General features: G+C 41.3%; 1 protein-coding gene across 8 annotated transcripts in view; it reads right to left on the bottom strand.

Moving 5' to 3' along the window:
* The window catches only part of LOC105838861 (patronin), a 62553-nt gene that overhangs the window by 37797 nt on the left and 2528 nt on the right, over window positions 1–22228 (bottom strand). For 7 of the 8 annotated variants that reach the window (XM_012684749.3, XM_028190694.2, XM_036289110.1 and 4 more), the window contains one exon: window positions 21197–21898. In XM_012684749.3, the coding sequence (XP_012540203.1) occupies window positions 21197–21568 (372 nt within the window). In that variant the 5' untranslated portion in view covers window positions 21569–21898. Of the gene's footprint in view, window positions 1–14412; window positions 18520–21196; window positions 21899–22228 lie in introns of those variants that run through there. The other variant, XM_036289114.1, reaches the window with a different exon arrangement.

Below are 22228 nucleotides of genomic sequence, written 5' to 3'. Positions count from 1 at the left end.
AGCGAATAATTCCCCAGCAAATCGTCAGTGATTTTTAGGTTTGCAGAATCATCTTCAATAATCATGCATTCATTATTGATGTTTCAATTCTACTTCTTTGTATGCCGGAAAATTCTGGAAGTAACATGATTCGTTAACTATGATTTATTCAGTATTTGCACGCAAATGTATCCTCGACTTCTTCGTGAAAAGATAAACCAGTCTTGTAGCATTCGTGATAAAATTATTCAAAACAGAAAGAAGCACGAGTCGAATTTTAATCGCAAATCAAGAAGCGGATCGATAGACGTCGAGCTTTTCTTATCATCAAACGAGAGCTTCAACTCGTGAACATGGTAAAACGCAATTTACATACGAGTATTGCCGTCAAAATCGTTAAACGACTCTGCCAAAAAAATCATCCTGCGAGTCACGCACCTTTCAGCATAGCGTGTACAACGTGTTATCAAGGAGATAGAAAAAATAACAGTACGAGCGGGGAGAGAAAGCACGGCTGTTGAATATTAATTATTCTCGACACTGTAGAACTTGTTCGATTATAATCGATGACAGTACAAACAGATTGGAACATCGTCGACATCGTCGCAAAGGATCGTTCGATTATGTCGCGTAACACGATTTAGCTGCATTGTCTGCCACCCTACAACAAGATTCGCGAATAGTATCGGAAATGTTAAGAGTAACCCTTTATGTAAATCTGAAAGAAAAGTAAAAAAAGTTACTTTTAACATATTTTATTTGTGCCAAGCTATACTTCATGTTTAAAAATGTGTCATATCTTTCATGTTAAAAAACATGTTTTAAATATTCTTTCAACTATTGACATTAATACATACTATTTGTAGATTAATAAATTTTGTTATATACTTATTTTTTTAACGTTAAAAAAATATTAAAGTCAAAATTACGTACGTTTGACCATAATTCAATTTTTGTTATGCACCATCTATGATGTATCTCTAATAATATATATAACAATATTCATAGATTATATAAAAAGGTATACAACACTTTTATATGTCAAATTAGAAAATATATATCTTTACTTTTACGAATATTTAAATAGATAATTTCACAGGATGATCTAAATTCTAAAACTTCCTCTACATAAGAAAAGTCTCGTTTTAGTTTTGTTTCATTCCATGTTTAGTAGTCGCATTACAACACATTTAACACCGAGAAGGAGAGAGAAAGTATTATGTAAAATTGAAATAAAGAAAAACAATCAAATTATAATATATAATTAAATACTTCTGCCTTGAGATTATTTCAGATTTCTGTTTCAGATTTCAATGCGTGACATTTGGGTCGAATTGGAGATACGAGAACACACGCCCCAAATTTCGATCTCTCCAAATTTGGGATCGCCGATCGTCGCACACACATCCACACGCACGCGCGCAAACACACACACACACACACACACACACACACGCCTATGGCAGAGCAACGAGCGAGCTCTCTTACCGAAAACAACCGCGGTACCCAGATCATTCAGATCGAGGAGCCTTAACTTTCACAAAGGTCTTTATCCCAAAAACATTACTCCCGGGTGGCCATTACTTTCTCGCACACCGAACTCCCCTTATTCCGTATTTCTCCGGTTCCTTCTGCGAGGAGCGAAACGCCGCGACGAAAGACCGCGGAAGGACTGCCGTTGGGCTTCCCATAATGCTCGAGGGAGGCGGCAAAGGAAAAGAACCTCGCACTGTTTCGTATGTGGATCGCGGTCCACGCGCCGATGGCCACGCTAACCGCTTCTCGGGCTTGACCGACGGTGCTACGTGCGGTCGCCGACGTTGCACAACCCAAGGGAAACGCGCTCGAGGCGAACGGCCGGCCGACGTATCGATGCATCGATACGTCGGCCGATACCGGAATGCGCTTTTTCTACTCTTGCGAGCAATGGCCAAGGACGGATTACGGTACATTCTATATATATTCCGGATTATTGATTGACAAGAAAATTTAAGATTCCCGACTAAGAATGCGGGAATAACGCAAGAAAAATGATATAAAATGAGGAATAAAAAAAATTGCAATTATGTAGAAAAAAATTAAATTAACATGTTTTGGAGTGTTCTTCTAAAAACTTGTATAACTGCTGGGCACAACGTATTGTTATATAAATTATTCAATATACAATAACCTTGGTGCGCATACGCGAAACGAAAGAGGGCCATCAACTTGGATAAAGCGAGCGACCATTTCTTTCTTTTTTTTCCCCCCTCGGCAATGTGTATTACCGCATCGCGATATCGCGGACTGCGTGTACGGTTGCTATCCCGCTTGGGTTAACTGTACCGCGACGTACTTATATAATCATCATTTTCGTCCGTAATTAACGCAGTAAATTACGATGGACTTCGTTAAACGTGCGCGCGGGCGCGCGCTGTATTAAAAATTTCCAGCGGATGATTTCCGCGCATCGACAGTCCGTTTTTCTTCGCCTCCTCGCGTCCGTCTCGCGAGGGGAGGGTGAGGAGGGAAGAATCATCGGCGATCGAGTCCACGAGCGATCACGCGCCTCGTTAGTCGATCGGCCTGAATTCCTGACGATGATGGCCGATTTGGCCGTGGAAGGCCGAAGGCTTCTTGCAGGAAAGTTACCGTTTCCATCCGACGTTCCCCTCGACGCGGAAAAGGCGGGGTGCTCCGTCGAGTCGCCACGGTCACGATCGTTCCATCAGGACTCTGCCGTGCACAGTGAGTTTTTTTTTTTTTACCTCGACTCGTGTGTGCGGTGTGGTCCCGTCGATTTCATGCGTGGAAATAATTAACGAGCAATACATAATTAACGGTATCGCGTAATCTACGTATTCGTACGTTACGTAACCGCACACCATTCATCAACCGTGCCGCGCTATGAGGGATGAGTCTTCAACTATTATAAATACATCGTGCAAGCGAAAACAGGCACGGGTGTAATAATGTAGGGTCGGTGACAAAATTTTATGGTATTAATTTGATGAATTTTGAGGGACCAATACCCGGCGCGTTGAAATAAAAATGAGAAAAACTAGATGACAATTTTGATAATGTTTAATTATCATTCTTCTCTTTTGGATTTTATTAGATATATTCAATTCTCTTTTTAAAAAATGTAACTACACGGAGAAAATTTTATAGTAAAAATTATGTATGATAGCAGTCACGGAACATAAAAAAAATTTCCGAGAAGAAATAAGAAGAAATTATACCATAAGTAGTGTAAATACTATGGTAATCTGATGAAAAACATAGTAAAACATTTTCGTAATTTCTTCCTTGGTCCACGCTTATTATTTAATTCCATAGTAATTTTTACTATAAAATTTTCTCCATGTAGTGTGTTACTGTTCGTTTGCTACTTCACCAACGCGAAGATTTATAACAATTTAAGAGATTATCCCCAAACGTTTCACTTTTACACGTGGCGCATCTGCGAATCTATTAATGAACAGCGACGGCGAGGAGCTCGTCGTAAAAGCAGCCATGTAGCCGTTTGATTCACGCGGCTAATTACGGAGGAGCGTGGTAACTCTCATGAGAAACGCCTACGTGTCTAGCAATAATAAGCAGAAGTCATTCCCGAGTCATCGTAGATATGGCCGACGATAAATTCGTGCAGCAACGACGCGATCGCGGCTGCGAGAGAGCGCACATCTCGTCCCATAAAACTCGTTAAAGCCACTTGGCGTTTAGGCGCGAAGGTATCTCTCTCGCGCTCGACGTTGCTAAATGGTGAAAGTGATTATTCACGCCCGATCATTGATTCTCTCCCGATACGCAAACAAAGACGTATGTCGATTCCGGTATTAGCTCGAATTTTTTTCGTTGCGCGATCGAGGAAGACCGTGGATTGCGAAGTAAATTGAACGAGCTTTGTATTCCGCATAACTGCAAACGTGCAAAGCGTTCGTGCGAAGGAAACAATGCATCGGGATTTTAAGTGCATGTTCGCGAAAGACACGCGACTGCTGACACGCTTCATGGGCGAAATGGAAGTTCCATTGGATACCAATTGAATGAAATGCACACACCCGTCGTAACGTTTAATAGGAAAGGCGGAGGCGGCGACAAAGGACGTTTCAATGCAAAGAAATCGTAATTTAATAAAGAGATGCTTTGCCTTGTAATGGTACAATCGAAAAAAATTTACATATTATAAAGTTATAAAATATTCACTAATTAAAATAGTGTTTTTTATTTTTGCAGTGCGTTTTATTCGTCGGATAAAAGATCATATTCAACTGTACGCAATTAATTTTATTGAGCAGAAATTATACGTAGTGGCCGATATAAATTTTATAGCAGCCAGGTAATTAAATTTGTCGCTCAACAATTAGATAAACGGGATTGATCCGAGTGAATGAGATACAAAAGTAATCCCGAGTAAACGATGGGTTACGTATTAGGGCGATAACGAAATAGCACAGGGTGCACGTGCAGCGAAATTGTCCGCTGTCACTGGTAAAGGGAACGGGAGGCGTGTGCTCCAACTTTGTAACAAGGTCGCTGGAAATACAGCGTCACCGTGAAACCTCAATCTAACCAATTCTGTAATACAATGATGAGGTGAGCGACAAAATAAGTTATCCCGAATGCAGCTAGTCATCAATTTAGGAAAATGTCATTTAAGAGAACATTCTAAAGCGTGAAAAAGTAGGCCTATTTTTGAGAATTTTTTTTTATGGAAAACTGCTGCATATTTTTTTTCTACGCTTTTACACATCTACCTGCACAGATTTAGTGAATATCTATAAGTTTTGATATAACTACGTGTTTAGTTTACATGTGTGTAAATTTAAAAATAAACACTTAAAAAATATCTCCTTAATTGCGGTGGATAATTAGATTAATTAACAGTATGAATACACACTTTAAGATGATAATCTGCTTCAAAATATTGCACATTCTACATAAAATGTACCAATTAAAAGAAATATTTAAGTGCTCAAATGGAACGCGTATATACTTATTCAATTTCAGAAACAAAGTTATCACCCAGAGTTATCACCCGGTGCACTTGAACGTCCGATAAATCATCGCGACCTTTAAGATTGCAGTTATAAAAACAAACGAATTACTGAAATAACTTTCTAAATCCGGCGATAAATGGCGTAAAACACACGATATCTAATCGCGGCGGCGTTCCTCGGCGATCGATAAGACTTCATACCTTCGAATTTCTTCTGGACGACACTCGAAACCGCAGCAGAAACGTGAGATGACGCCGCGGTGAACTGTGACGATTAGAATTGCTACCGTTGACGATAAAGAGCTCACGAATAGATTGATAAGACCAGCGTTAAATTTACGGTGGCGTCTAGACGACGTAACGCTCGCTTTGATAAGCGTAAAATGCGTTGATAGAGATTCCAGCCGAAACGCGTTCCACGAAGTGCGCATACCGTGCAATGGGCTAAATTGGAGATGATGAAATTTCAAGCTAAAGAGGCTTTGTTTATCGTCGAATCATCAATTCGAAACAACGAGCTCGATTCGAATTGTTTCGCATAGATAAAATCGCGATATATATATTCGCAGCTACAAAATTATCCTCTTTACAATGCAAAGAGTTACCTTAAATCACTTGCGATTTCTTTATTCTCTTATGTTTATGGAAATCCGAAAATAAAATCTGAAAAAAAAAATTACATTCTGTATTTTTCTAGTTTATTTTAAAATTATTTTTAAAATCTACTCTAATTATGTAAAGAAAAGCAAATTGTCGAATTACTCAGACCTCGGTTTCCATCGAATTCTAACGCGCCACGTTCGAATCGAATGGCGAGGAACGTTTTCGTGGAATCGTTAATGGAAGGTTCGTTAACGAGGACCTCGTTTGGAACGATCGACTTCCCGCGAGCAAGTCGCGTGTGTGCACCTGCGTTTCACGTCCGATTAACATGTACGATCTGTAAACATGTGGCGACTTTCTACTTTCCTCCGCGGCAGGATTGCAGGAACGACCGACATCCCCCGATTTCGCGGTGTAATGACGTCGTCGCAGCGATTCGATTCTCAGTGCAACGATACGACAACGAGCAAGGAGGGACAAAACAACTATAGGCAAAAGTGACAGCGCTCATCCAATCGATATTTCTCCGCTGATTAATCCTTTCGATCTCGATACCGTTTATGAAGACGTTCGAACTCGGGCGCAATGAAAGCATCATCGATCGAGCGACATCTCTGCTCTACAGAAGCGGGAGTTCGGAGAATATTAAAAATTACACTTTGTCGAGTGTAACAAGGGTGATGGAACTAACAGTGATTTGATAACTTTCAGGAATTCGCGTGTAAAGCATAGTCTTCAGGTAGAATATCACGATTCTTTAAAGCCGCGTGAGAAGATGAACTTTTAACAGAGCGAAATTAAAAACTCGACAGATCTTCGACAGAAAATTCGTCAAACATTTCATTGGCCTAAGAAGAAAGGAGATGCTACAGATGATTCCGTAGAGAAAGAACTAGGCTGTAGAAGGAATATGAAATAAATCGACGGGAAATCCCGAGCGATCTTATCATTCATCGTTTTTTTTTTATTATTATTAAAGGCAATGATCGTTTAAGTGAGGACTGTCTGAGCACGTCCATTAATTGCAGAGGGTTTAACGACCCAAAAGTTATGGGCTGCACCGCAATCTCGAGAGGACAGTATCGAAATATATCATCTTTCACAAGTTCTTCTTTTCCTCGCGAAAAAATGCACGGTTTAAAAATCGTGCAGTTTTTTCCCCATTGGCAATTAACTGTAGAAAACAAAAAAAAAGGTAAAACAAAAGTGCAAAACTGAAAATTTAATTATCTATCCCGCTGAAGCTTCATTCGAAAAGTTAATCCCATTTAATTCTCGGCGTTCTAATAACTATTTAATTAACCTTTGATTTTAATCATCAGTATGCCGTTTTATAGAACACCTATATTAATATGACCTATTCTTCTGAAATACGGCCAATTTGTTTTTCTCTGTCTCTCTCTATATGTATATATACATATATTTTGAGTTACTTTGCTGTTTCATTACAGAAATATTCTGGCAGGCGCAAAGTTTGCCGTACCCTCCCGAATTACGGCCAATTTATTTCTCTGTCTCTCGAGAGCATCACTTTACCAACGTTACACAGATAAATGCGCCCCGTGTGTGTACTCTTCCTGCCCCCATCTTCCCAAAATATGATACAACAGAATTGTTTCTCCGTGTCTCTCTCTCTCCTTCTTTCCCCATCCGTCTGTCTGTCTGTCTGTCTGCTCTCTGTCCTGTCCCACTCTCAACGACGTCCAACAAATATTCCCGTCGATGAGTCAATGACCTGAATTACCGCTCGGCGAAATAAAACCGCAGTTCTTCCCGTCCGCGAGTGCGTGCGTGCGCGCGAGCGCATAAGTGAATGCGTGCGTGCGCGCGTACGATGAACGGGGCACGTACGCCTCGCGCATATCATTATACACACGCGGCGCATGTTTCTATACATATTGTGCACCATAAAGATTTTTGTTACGCCCGGCGCACGACTTCCTCTCCTCGCGAGACGATAATTAACGTTCATCCAGCAGTCATCTGCGTTCGCCCGGTGTCAACGAAGACGGCGCAGATCACGCGAAAATAATCTCAACTCTTCGCGGATAACGTCGTCGTGCACATCCGTGAGTAAAAACACGCATGTGCGGTACTTTTCGCGATTAATTCACGGACTGATGGAGAAGCCGGAAGGGACGAGAGAGAGAGAGAGAGAGAGAAAGAGAGAAGAGGGCTTCACCGCCATTCACTTAGCGGTAAAGCCTTCGCGTCGTTTTATGCGCTATATTTACGCTTCAAAGAGCCCCGGATCCCGGCAGAGAGCCGTCACCGACGACGACTACTCGCGCGTTTCCACATGACGTGTGGTATATTCGAAGGTCCGTTTTGGGGCCGCTTCCGCGATGTCCGCGACAACGGCAACTGCCGTATTAACAAGCACTTCGAACGTCTGGTTAACCCTTTGACCGCGATATATGTAGGGTGTCTTATTGTTAGAGAGAACGTGCAAACAAAGGTTTTAACAGATTTTTAAATAAAGATAACTGATAAATTTAAGCCTCAGCTTTCAACTTGTAAACAAGCTTCTGAGACAATAAATTAATATATAATACAATAAATTGATAAGACTTTGTTTTTTTAATTAGATATTTAAAAAGACGTGAATTTAAATTTGTCAATTACATTTACAAATCCCTTTAAATTTTTATCTAAATCACACGTATATCGGAGTCTGCAAAAAGAAATTGAAAGAAATTAATTTTTTTCGAATTTCAACTTTAAATTAACAGAGATAATTAATGTATAAAGCAATTGTAATTTAGAGAAAAAGTTAAACGCACAAATGACATTAAAGATTTTGTGCAACTGTAATGATTGTCAGAGGAAAAGTGAAATCGCGAACTCCCAAACTAACTTGACTGTTAGTATATGCTTCTGCAGAGAGTATCGCTATTATAATCGGCGAATTTCACAAACGAATTAGATACACTTACAATTTCGCAAATTAAGGCCGGTTCTTCGTGATTTATGTGAGATCTTCGCCACTTTCGCGCTCGCAGCATTCATGGGTGCTCCCCGTAAACTAATTATGACATGGTAGCCAAAATATGCCGAGTCACTCAACAACCGATTAATTTACAATACAGCTATTTAGTTTTAATCAATCTCGCGGCACGGTAATATTAATTAACTTACGTAAAAACGTACAGTGTAACATATATGTTGCATATATTCGCGAATGTAAAATGCGTAAATATATGCAATTACTAAGGGCCACTTGCACCAAACTGATGAATTTAATCGTTGATTAGTCCATTGGAATTAATCAATCGCATTTGTTACTTTTGCTTAACGACAAATACGATTGGTCAACTCCAATGGACTAATCAACGATTAAATTAATCAGATTTTAATTTGGTGCAAGTGGCCCTAAGTTGTACAGATTTAGAACCTGAATGAGTATTAATAAATTTGTTATTGTAGTACGCATTTCTTTAGCAAATAAAATCAAAAGCCAAATCAGGACGGATACTATTTAAAAAAGAAAAATAAAAAACGCGCTATTGGAATCTGTGTGGTGTCGATACCGCTTTGCTTTTTCTCTTTCTTTCTTTTTGCTCCCAGTATTCTTCAGTAGAACATACTTTAGAAATTGTTTAAATATAGACGCAACAAGCAGGCACGCTTGAAGATGTCTTGAAAATTTTCTGGTAGCTCTCAATAGCAACGTTAGTCACGGCGCACCCTGCATTTCCGTCGCCGGCCACGGTACACTTATTTACATTTGCATCACGTTTTCCGCCGAGTTCACGCCTTCCTGCTGCAGTGCAGCTGCATTTAATGCACAGAAAAAAATCTACAATTATTGTCTCATATTTAAGCATGAATATAAAATCTGCTTTAAAGAGTTAATTATAAATTTCGAGAAAACATTTTTGTTTCAATGTTGCAATACATGTAAAGGACATATTATTTTAATAATAACAATAAAAAATTCTTGATTCCTTTGTCCGATATTTTTTCCTCTGCGTTTATAGAAATCATTTTGAATAAAAATAAATATATTTTTCTTCGTGTGAGTTATGTTTGTTTAAAATTGTCAATTTTTAACAAAGATTTATATTCTTGCTTATATATGAGAGAATTGTAGATTTGAGACTTTTTTTCTGCGCATGCATACGTATTACTATTTAATTATTTTCATCAAGAGACAAATTGTATAAATGTACCTAATAAACTTAAATATGCATTTGCAATTTATTAAACTGTAAATATATATTTCATATTTATTGTCTGCGAGATGCGCACACGCGCATAAGACAGTAAATTTCTATCCGTCGCATTTCGGACATTAAATTATATTCAACACAATTCAAACAAAGGCGAATCGTGCGTTGTATATGAAGTACATACGTATCGCAAATGTATGCATTTCACGCGGGACAATAGTTGCGGTCAACGTAATAATTTCGCGTCGTCTTTTGAGCAAATATGCAAACGTACTGTAACACAGCCTGTTCTGGATAACTCGTTGCGGACGACGGTGATAAGCCTGTGCAAACACCGCCGCGACGACCGGAGTAGATAAAGAACGGCGATCAATTTCAGTTTCGGATTATGCTTTTTCTAGATAAGACAAGGGGAGTAAGGAGAGATAAGATTACCTTGCGGAGGTTGAGTAACTTCCGAAACTGCACCGACGTTCGATATAAAAAAGACGTTTATAAAAAGAATCTGATCGTACTTCATAATTGAAAAAAATTCACCATAGGCGGAAAAATAGTCTCTCCGCGTCGCGCGCCTAAATTTAAACGCGAGTTCACGTTAGCAGAGGTTAGACGTTGCGATAATATTATTCGACGGCGAAAAGAGCGGAGAGCGCGCTCGGAAAATATATATGATCTGAACGCCCCCTCAGAAAATTTATCATCCTCCCAAGGATTTAAAAGAAAAGGCATGTCGAGTCGATCGCAAACCGGTGCTGTACACCCACACGCACCCACGCACGCGCGCGCGCAAGAATGCGCGACCGCGCAGGTAGAAACCGAAGGTGGAAATTAAACATCCAGAGCCCGACTTGCAGTCGGCCGATAAGACCACAGGATAAGCGGGCGCGCCGCTTTAAGCTCATTTCGGAAAACATGTATCATTCACAGAATCCTGTAAATTTCATGTGTCGCATAGCGTAGAAATTGCGGATTCAAAATTGTAACATTTTCCAACAGCCCTTATTTTTACGAAACGAACAAAAAGAAGCGCACACTAAGAGAGCAGATGTACACGTATACAGTAACTGACCTGAGAAAGATCTTTATAAAGAATTATATGCGATTCGTCGTGTCGAGGGATAGAAATCGTGCCATTTATTAACGCGCGAAGAATCGATGGCCTTTTTTTATCGGAGAGTTTATTTCCTAGCTGGATATTAAGAGGAAGTGCAGTCCGTCGATTAATAAACCGATAAAGTGAAGTGTAACCGGTGATACGAATAATTCAGAGAAATGGTGTCGATTATACAGTTATTTTTCACGGTGTCGAATGTAGCACTCTGACGAGAACATAATGGAAAGCTCGTTTAATGATTACAATTACAATTTGTAGAGTAATTTGATTTCGAATTGTGCTGCAGCCTTGCGTATTGTAACGAGTCCGCTGTGTGAGATAAGTTTAACGCGCAATAATAATGAATTGATTATATTAAAAGATTATATTAGAATAACCTCAATGGAGATTAAAAGATCAATCTTTTCCACTACAAATAATCCTAACGATGCACTGACAATTGCATCGCCTTAACGGTTTCTCGAGTCGGCTGCGATGTGCTCGAGAGATTATTTAATGGCTTGCTGAATTATTAATTAATTTTCAAGAGAAACGTCAAGTGCTAATGCGCCACCCTGTGTGAAGTTGCTTCGAAGGAAACGCGGGCGTGAGCCGAGTGAAGTTAAAAGTTGGAAAGAGCCGGCGAAAGGTGTCAGAAAGAGAGACCCTTCGTATACGATAGGAAGGGAAATCGCGTTCAATTTATTCTTTCTCTTTCTTTCACCGTGCACTTTCTCTCTTCAATCCGTCGATCGAAACTTTATGTTCGCCGCATGGAATCGCGCACGTTCGTTCTTCACATGTCGATCTTAACAAATAATCCCGAAAGACACCAAATACGGAATCGTTTACTTTTCACGTCTCGATTCGCCCACGAAAGTCATAAAAACAGAAAATGAGAGGAAGAAAAAAAGCTTCTTTTGTGCAATCGTTACATTGCGTATATTTGAATATTCTGCCATTAACGCGATAAATATTCGTAATATTTTTATTTCTTAATATTCCTTTCTATTAAAACGGATTGAATTATATTAAGTGTTATCTAGAAAAATAAAAAGTAGGACAAGAAATCAGTTTTAAAAAATAGATAAAAGTAAAAAAAAATGTATATACAGCTTTGTAAGAAATATTTTTCATCAAGTCTCTTCTCGTTTTGTAAACTAAATTAATAAACTCTATTCTAGTAATTCTATCTTAAAATTAGTACATACATTATTATTTAATTGTGTATGTGATACAGAAAAAATACATATACTGTTTTTTTAATGTGTAAGAACGTTTTGAAGAACGACCGTGATAATTTCCCTTTGCGCAATTTTCCAAGTTTTAAAATAAAATCTTAAATTGCAGTAAATGAAATTACGAAGTTCGCACAGCTTGACGCACCGAAACTGGTTTTACCAACAAAAAAACTTAGATATAACTTCGAACTCGACAAGCTGTATCCGATATACGTTTCGCAGTCTAATTCCCAGTATTTAGTCAGCCGATGCATTTTAAAAGGATTGCTCCACTTACACGTTTACTACAGATTACATAAAATCCGCGTACATGACATCACACTTCGTTCCATCACGTTCTTGCATATTCTAAAAAACAAGTGTAGAATCAAAACGCCGCGAAAGTAAAAGCCGTCCTGAACCAAAGATGTCCCGGATGACGAAATTTCCCGCGGAGAAGTCGTGCGGCAAAGGGAACCTGGCGCAGGGACACGTATCTTACATTACAATTTTACGTAAGCGTGAAACGATTTCACAGAGTTACGATTTATCGATAAGTCGCACGTGCGATATCAAACGTGAATTACCGAGTGGGCAGTTGAGTGCCATTCCACGGCGACCCACGCGATTTCGGCAATACGACGCGAAAGTACGAACTGAAGGGAAACGCTAAGAGATACGAAAACAATTTTCTTTATTCGCCCGACAAGGCATCCATAGTTCTTACATTTGTAAAAAAAAATTTTTTTTTTTTAAGAGACAGATCATTTGGCTAGCGAGTGAACCGCTTCCGACAGATGTAACACGGTATTCAGACGATACGCAACGTCGAGTCTCACTCGCGAATCAACTCTGACAAGACTCGATGTAGTTTCGTATCGCTGCGAACGATCGACTGGATCGCGCGCGGCTGCGAGATCTCCGCGTTCGTTCCGCGATCGGCCTATATTAATTAGTTGTGCAACGAGTCGACAGCGACTTCCACCGCGGCGAAAAGTCGCCGGAGCGTGTCGCAAATCGCGATCCACGGAAGCCGCGTTATATTATTACGCCCCTTCTTCCGCGAGTCGATCAGAAAAGGTACGATACATATATGCGTTAAATAAAAGAGCGACACCCGATTCCGCGTTTAATTTCCTACACTGAGAAAAAAAGTTGTTGATTTGACTAAATTTTTCAACTCGATTAAATTTCTTCTATTCAATTCAACACTATTTGTGCATTTCATCAGTCAAATATATAAATACTTAAATTGAAGTTCAAGTATTTTTTATATATTTAGGTTTAATTGCATAAATACTTGAACTAAAGAAATTTAATCTAGTTGAAAAATTTAGTCAAATTAACATTTTTTTTCTCAGTGTAATAAAGATTAAAGATCGCGGGACGATCGAGCGCGTCCGCGAGATCGAAAGTATGCGTCGCGCGGATTCTGAACGACGCGCGGCGCGTTTTTCCTCTCCGTGCCGCTGTTCACCGCCCGTGACGACGACGACGATGATCGTTCGATTATGGTTCGGGAGTGAAATCTTGTCCTTGGCACTATTGTCCTTCGTCACGCCGAGAGCGCATATAAAATAACCGCGGATTATATTGCCACCGCCACCCCTCCCTCCCCTCTTCACCTTAATTCACGCGAGCTTGTGACATATCTCGGCGCACGTGCTCCCGGCAAGAGAAAACCGCAGATCTACGACTTGGGGCAATGCGTATCCGAGAAGGAAAACAGCGACGAGTTCGAACCGCAAGTTCAGAAAAAAAAATTGTACGGTGGTACGACAATGTTGCGAAACTTTCCTTTATTATCTCCAGGCATTTTCATAAATATTTAAGATGAAACAAGAATTATAATAATAACCAAGCTTTGATGAGTTAATTTCAATTAAAAGTTTTTTGTAGTAATTGTATTAATAATAATTAAACACGATAGTAGTAACCAATCAATTATTAAATATTTATCAAATGATTATTAAATATTATAAAATATACGAGTTGAATATTTATGATTATTTCACTAAAATAATTGTCATCTAGGTTTCACTATTGTTATCAAGTTCTTTTCTCAGTGTAGAGTATTTTGTTTCTAAAAATTATAAACATATAATTTTCCAATTTTATTTCATATCTGTAGCTGCTTCCACAGTTTTTCGTCTTCAAAGATTATATACATTTTTTTTATCGATACAAGCATTTTAATTTGCCTTTACAGTAACAAGCTAAACTCGGAGTATAAAATTATTTATATAGTGTATATTAATACGCTGATTCTATTAGATCGAAAGGATCCGGTTTGTATGGATGATATAAATCGAAAACAATACTCTGAAAACCGAACGCGGGATCCACGCACGGAGGCCGACTTACGTAAATCGTGGTGACGGTCGCGCTTCTAACCATATCCCTGACGTCGTCCATCTCCCGTATGGACGTCGCGGGCGCCGGCGTGGGCGCCAGCATCACCTCGCTCGCCATTCTCGCCTTTTCTCGCCACACAATCCCGCCGCCGTTTTCTCGCGAGGCTCTCCTCGGTGCGCGCTCCTCGAGGCCCCGAGTCGTGAGGATTCAAATTGAAAAGCACATCACGTCTCTCAGATGAAAAATTTGGCTGATGAAAAATTTTCCGCTCTACTTCTCATCGCGGAAAGATTCCCATCCGAATTCAATCCGATCAATAAGGAAAACTCCCGACCGCGTTATAAGCGATAAATTAATCGCGACGCTTGGATTCATCACGCTCTCAGCCTCGTCTCGAGATTTATCTCCCAGGTGAACCGTCGTGACTTCGTAATGCGATATATCCCCGCGAGTCCTCGCCGGTGCCTCGTCGTAGTTCTGCCACGCGAAACTATGCATGCAGCGTTCACTTCCGGGAGAGCGCGTCCGACTTCGGCGAGCAGAATTTAATTTCGGCGACCGACTTCGCGGCGCGACGTTATTAGCAAGCGCGATATTTATTCGCCGTCGAGTTCTCTCCGCTTCACGATGTCTTCTTCTTTCCAGGTTGATTGATAATCAACGAGACGTGAGCGGAACGCAACGGTCGAGAATAGCTGCGTCGGGGATGCAGCAACGTCGCATCCTTCCTCCCCGATAACGCGATTCTCCCGCGATGGCGCGGGTCCAGCATCTGTCCTCGATAGCGATGGAATTCCGACGGTGCTCGCGCACGGTCCGATTGGATCCACCGTGTGCGTAGCGTCGGCCACGGAGAAATTATAGCGCCAATTATTGCGGCGGACGTTCCATGACTTGCACTTGTTCTACAACCGCGTAGTGGATCCCGGGTACGGGGAGATAACGAGGCGAGAATCTCTCGCGGATCGATACGCACTTCCGAGATGACGAGTCACTCTCCGCGCGACTTACACGATTGTTCGCATGAGAAGGCAACTCCTCGAGACACCCGCAATTGCATTCCGCATCCGCCGCGAATGCATTAAACAGCACTCTACGTCCGTATGCAATTATTCACTACAATCCGTCTCCTTTTTCGGAGACCATGAGTTTCCTTAAAATTCCAACAGAAGCGAATTTTCCGCCCGACCAACTCGACTCCCTTCGCCGCGGTCGACGTCACCATCGATCACCGATTCGCGAATGATATAAATCGACTCGGGGTGTCCGTCCATTCGTCGAGCAACAGCGGGGAAACTGCCGGTCCCGAGGCCGGCACTACACTACGAAGCGAGCGAATCGGCCCCGCGCCGCGGCTTTGGGAAGGAGACGGCCACTCTCGAGCGAGAGTGAGTGAGTCAGCTGTGTGCGCTAGCTGCGTTTCGTACCCACGAACGCCCACGTGTACGAACACGCACGCAACGGCGAATCGAGATATTGGCTCTTTCGGTCCCCCGAGGCCCCAGCGTGATTGACCCTCACCCTCGCGCGGAAACCGGGTCTCGACCCAAGGGGAGACAAAAGAAGAACGACGGCTCTCCCCCTCCTGAAATAATTATCTCGATATTCTTTTAAGCGACCGAAATACAATTGCGTTTCTTTCACTATTCGGAAATGCAATTTTTGCGCAGATTTTATTCAGCGAATCAATATTTTAAATGCCGTTTTAACTGCGTAACAATCCGACGCGTTAGGAACTCTTTTTTTTTTTAATTCTAGCTCGGCAGGGAATTTTCGTATTGTCGGATATCTTATTAATTAAAAGTGGCGTGTTACTGAATGAATAATTACTTTCGCTCGGGAAATCGTACTCTCAAAGAGACAATGAAGCGGCAATTAAGAATATTTACAGCTCCAGCCGTAAGAGTGCAATTCGCGCTGCGAATGCAACGAGACTAAATACAATACGTCGCGTAACGGAGGCACGTTCAAAATAGCAATGGCTGCAGGCTTGAAACATAACGCAGAACGATTTAATTAAAGAAATAATTCCTCCGGATGACGTGCACCGATAAAAATAACTGTTGGCGTAGTCGCGAAGATTTCCGCGAAAAACGGAACGATTTTGTTCCATTTTACATATCACTACTTTGACGAGTCGCGTAACTTTCCGTACTTTCCCGAAAAAAAAGAAGAAAAAAAAACGGCTGTTACCTAGTGGCTGAGAGAGCAAGAGGTCTACCACTGATCGCGTGGAAAGCGCCGGAGCGCGTTTCCTTTCGTAGAAAGCATCCGACAATGTGCCGCGAGACAATGCGCCGCTGTCGTACAACAACGGCAGAATCATTTTCTCACGGGGTATTGGGTTACCCTCTTGGCGAAGGACGTCGTCGTAAGGTGCTGTACATGAAAGTACATACGTGTAACGCAGCGACAACCTATCTCATGCTCCCGGTGACGTCTCCCTCCTCTCTCGTCTCTCGCGAGTCCCGTGTTCCAGGGTGTGTACGTAAATCTTGTGTGTAAAAAATTGCCGGTTTTTCCAAGAATTTTATTTAAAATTCTAAGTAAAATTAGAAAATTTTTTAATGCGACGTTAAAACAAATGTATTCTATTATATCTTTTAGCATGTCTATCTTTGTTTTTCTTAAATAAAAACAGACATATCTACCTAATAGGTAAGTTGATCAAGAAGTTGAAACAACTAGCCCTTAATAATTTTATTGTATCTTTTATTAATTATACAGAGAAAAGTCTTACTTGAGTTTAGAATGTATTAAATTTCAGAAAAAGAAATAATATGAACTGAATAGCATATAATGATTTGTCCCCAATAATGCAACTCATTAAATAAAAGAATACGAAACACAACGCCAATTTAGAACAATGTACCGTCTCTTATTGTTATTGATTTCTTAATAAAAATTCGCGAATCACGCGAGAATGTATGTAATTGTACATGTATGTGTACGCTGTATTTATTGCTAATCGATTGTCAAGAATCGACTTTGTATTATCAAAAATTAAAAAGAATAAAAGAAATAATTTTGTCGGAAAAAGAAAGATTAAATTTAAACTTGAAAGTAATATATTAAAAATTTTCTCAACTTTCAATATAATTCCACAATTTTCAAAGATAAAATAAATTTCCTGAAAATTCCAAGGTTTCCCCGATTTTTCCTGGCAGTACCCTGTGGTTTTTTCATGAGCGAGTCTCGGACTTCTCGCGAAGATATATTATCCTCCTGAAGCTCTTCTAGAAGTATTTAAAAAATAAAAAGAAACAGGCGTTTCATGAACAATGAATCAACAAGACATTCAAATAAATTCACATTCTTTAATAATTAAACGCCACACGAATACGGTGCTGTTTGCTGTTCGCACGAGGTCGGAACTCTCCCGCTTTCGAACTCGCCACCCACATCGGCATTTCCCTATTTGCGCGTGGTTTCGAAAACGTGGCTTCGTTTATCCTCGGGGCCAGGTGCGAGCGCGTCACTTTCACCAATTAATGCTTTTTAAAGGCGTCCATTCGAGCACGGAATAAGGTGCTGTTATTACGTAAAGTACACGGTGCACCAGCGACCGACTGCGTCGCTGCCTTTTCCTTCTCTACAACGGGGACGATTGTTAAAAGTTGAGTTGAAAATATAGAAATGCGAATCACGATTGAAAATTATTACGACGTAAAATGAGATACCTTAAGTAACAGTAATGCATACACGTAGCTAAACATCCGAGTTACGGGATGCACGAGTGAATTCTTACTACGCACACGCACTTTGCCTGCAGCATTAATCGTTTCCGAGTATGTGTCATGGTCGACGTAATTACTCTAAAAGGAGCCGTCAAGGCACGTAGCCGAGGCCTCGTCTTTCTCTGTCGTCCGCAACGCGAATGCAGGTGTCTCGGGCTTGTAATTGTAAAACGTCGTGACTGAACACGATCTGGATCGGTCGACCGAACGATATTTCAAGATCAGTGGCGCACCAGGTGCAAGCTTCGCCTATCCCATGCACCATGAAGTGAGATTTTTATTAAACCCCAACCAATCTAACAGATGAGTCATAATTAAATTTTGAAATTTTTACCTCTTGGACTGAAATATTTTGAATTATGCCAATAAATTTGGTATAATTCAATATTATAATTTTTTGAATACGAATAATGTGCATTATTTTTTATACTGTTCTTGTAAAAATAAATATTGTTTTCTTTTAATAATTTTTTTGGAGACAAGATTTTTATAATTCAAATTAACTTGAAAAATTGCAAAAATTGCAAAAGTAGAGAAAAAAAGACGAGAGCGAGATAGCTACAACACATTTAACGTTGTCATAACCATTCTTTCTAACACATAAACATTCTTTCTAATAAATATCAAATTTTCAATTTACAGAAATGTTTCGAGCGAATATAATTGAACGGCGATCGCGATATGCAAAAGCGGAGGCCAGTCCGGATTTTCGTGAACGTATCTGAGACTCGGAAGAACGTAGAAATCGGAACGTGTAATGCGCGAGAAACCACGGCGGCTAATTGCACAGACCCGCGCACACGCGCGTGTCTTCTTAATGCACATTCGATAATAATTGCTGCGCCGCCCGTTACGGCGAGGAATGCGGCGAGGAGAGCTCGCTCCGCGCCCGCGCTGGAAAAGGAGAGGAGAAGTCCTCTCCGACACGCCTTAAATCAGGCGCTCAATTTCCAGTACGTTAATCGACGGAAACGATCGAGACGGGATCGCGGCAGTGCACGGGTGCGATAAGATCCTCGCTCTTTTCCTACCTACCGGGCGGCAAACCGCGCGGTGGTAAAAACGCGCCGCGCGGTTGCGCGCTTACTTTCGGAACGATCGTACGCGGGAGAGTCGCCGGGGTCTTCCTCCTCGGCGAGATCGTGCGACGGCTTCAAAAAAATGAGCGAGGAATTACGGCATAAAATAAGATTGCCGGCACGCAACAGGAACGACCTTGCTTTCCACTGAGAAAAGAAAAGAACCAGTTTACGCGGCAGTTGTGTAGTGCGTTACCGCGATAAATTTCTCCTTGCGTGTTGATCCCTTAGAGCAGCCTTAGGTTGCAATTTCATGTAGCGTCAATATTTTATACAACACGCACGCGCATTTTTATAAAAAAAAATCTGCTTAACAGATTTATACCTGGTATATAACGTAAATGTGTAGTTTAGGTATTGCGTTTCCTCAGTTGACCTTTTTTTTTAAAAAAAAAAAAAGATCTTATTGGCAACACATTTTTGCTTGAGAAGCTAGACCGAACAAATGATACTCGTTGAACGTGTGCCAAACGTGATTGTCGATAACGACACCGCTCGTATAGCCAGGTATCGATTGTTCATCGGCACGGATATTACGGATTGCGCAGGCCGTCTGCCAGGATTAACGGTGCGGAGCAAAAAGAATGTTAAATCGTATAACGACAGTAAGGGATTGGCTATGCGATTCGCGCAACAGCGTGCGAGGAAAACGCGGATTTGATGGTATCCGGCGTGATCTTGATCCAAGGATTTTTAACACGAGGTAAAATGCCGATAACATGTAGAATATAATTATTTCTCTTATACTTATAACAATATTGATTAAAAATTAACGAGTAGATTGTAACAAAGCTGATTATCCACAAACAGTTATGTTAAAAAAAATGGTTTTTGGAATCATTTGTTGAAATTAACACTATGTTTAAATATTAATTTTATAATAGCCAATATTGTATTATAAATTACAATCTTTAAAAACAGTTTCATCATTTTCCAAATAAAAATCTACAATTATTTTTAGCAATAAAATTATTTTGCAGAAACTGCATATATAAAATATAAAACATAATTCTGTCTGCAAATAGAGGAACGCTACTGTGTTTTCAAGAATAAAAGTGTGAAAAAATCTTTTGTATAAATGTATGGATAGTGCATTAAATACGGTCGATTTAAAAAAAAGACTCGAATCAAAGGAAAAGATATATATACTATAATTTTAAAAAATCGGGACTCGGAAATAAAGCCTTTTCACGCGGGTCAATAAACGAAGCCGTATCCATTGTCCAGACGGCGATCGATACGATTCCCTGAAAACCGGAGCTATTCGCGTAAAAACCTCGTCCGGTGAATTTACGAGCACCCAAGAGAATGACCCTTGAGACCGGCTCGAGATTAGCACGGGGCAAAGTTACAGGGATAATTAGAGTGTGCGTCGCGCGATTCGCGTCGTCGGGCGGTTCTCGCGGCGCGCCGGGTAAGCTGAAGCAACAGCGTCTAAACGAAGGAGAAGCCCTTGCGGTTTGCCACAGTGCAGGTGAAGAAAACTTGCCGACGAGTTTTATCGCGCAATAAATAACATCGCACGCAGGAAACGAACGCCATACTCGTCACAGCGTCACAGCTCAGGAATAGCTGCTTTACTGCCCTGGGCAGGGTTACGCGGTCCGTCCCTCCTCCTCTCTCGTCCGTGCGCAAATACACGAGGAGCGCACGAATGTCCCACATCCCGCGATGAAAATAATCCTCTTTATCCATGGGTCCTATAAATTCCTCGAGAAATCTATTTATGGCATCTTAAAAGACAGCTTTCCCTCCCTGCCCTTTTGCATTCTATTTTATATTTATAGTACTGCAATATTTTATTTTTATAGAGTATTCCTAACATCTGTATTTCATATTCGTCTCGTGTTTCACTCAAAAATAGAGGTTGATCCTTTTCAAAGAATTCCCGGCCTCGCGAGGCACAATAAGACCTTTGACAGGCCTCTATTTGCCTCGACAGCCAGAAAGCAAAAAAAAAAAGACGTAAGGGCCTACCTGGCGGGACTCGTAGGCGTCGGAGAAGTGCTCAGAAGAATCGCCTCCGCTGGAGGAGTCGGCCGATGTCGCAGCCGCCGCGGCACCACCGGCAGAAGCGGCGGCAGGCCTGCGTCGATCATCTGCACTCGCGCCACGATCCATCGCCGCGTCGTAGAACACATGGACGGCGCTCGTACCGTCTGCGGGCGCGTCGTCGTCGGCGACGCCGTTGCACGCGCGCTGTTGCTGTTGCTGCTGCTGCTGTTGCTCGTCGTCGTCCTCGTCGTCGTCGCCGTCGTCCTTTGTCGGCAGCGGCGGTGCGGCTTCTTCCGGCACCACCGCGGTCTTGCTGCTGCCCTTAGCGAAGAGCCGCGAGATCGTGTTCCACATTCAATGGGATGAATGTGACAGTGACGATCCGTGCATCCGCGGCTTCAATCAACAAACCTCGATCGACGCGACTCCCGGTCCTCGTCATAGCCGAGACGACCTTATCAGGGATCCTTCCCTTTCCCCTCTCCTTTCCGTGCTGCACGTTGCGAAGATCCTTCTTTACACTCGCGTGTCCCGCTCTCGTGATCCTAAATCCTGAAGTCCACGCCTCGCGCTTATCCTCGGCTTATCCTCGCTTTAGCACACACATGCACGTGACACACTATGCACAGCTGCGTGGCGGCAAACTCTTCCGTCTCGACGAGACACGTGACAGATCGATAATTTCTGTAATGGGATAAACGGAAGTGAGCTATGGGGGTCAGTGAGAGAAAAAAAGATAAACACGAGGAACTCGCGGTTAGCGGAGATTTTCGTTTTCCCACGTGCACGTGCACGTCGATGCGTTGCAGGTATCGCCCCCCACGAAACGAAAAAAAATCTTTTAATGTCTGCAAACCTCGAATTCTCAACATTGGTCCATAGGATTGCTAGTCAATAAGCTTTCTCATTTCCTAGCTCTTTTTAGTTTTCTTTCTACCACTATAAAATAAGGTCATTAAATTTTTTTCCTCAATTAAAAATTTTGACTTCTTTGTAAAATATTTTGACACACAA

This window comes from Monomorium pharaonis, chromosome 6 (genome assembly GCF_013373865.1).
Source record: "Monomorium pharaonis isolate MP-MQ-018 chromosome 6, ASM1337386v2, whole genome shotgun sequence".
Classification (NCBI taxonomy): domain Eukaryota; kingdom Metazoa; phylum Arthropoda; class Insecta; order Hymenoptera; family Formicidae; genus Monomorium; species Monomorium pharaonis.
This window is presented reverse-complemented; position numbering and strand designations above follow the sequence as displayed.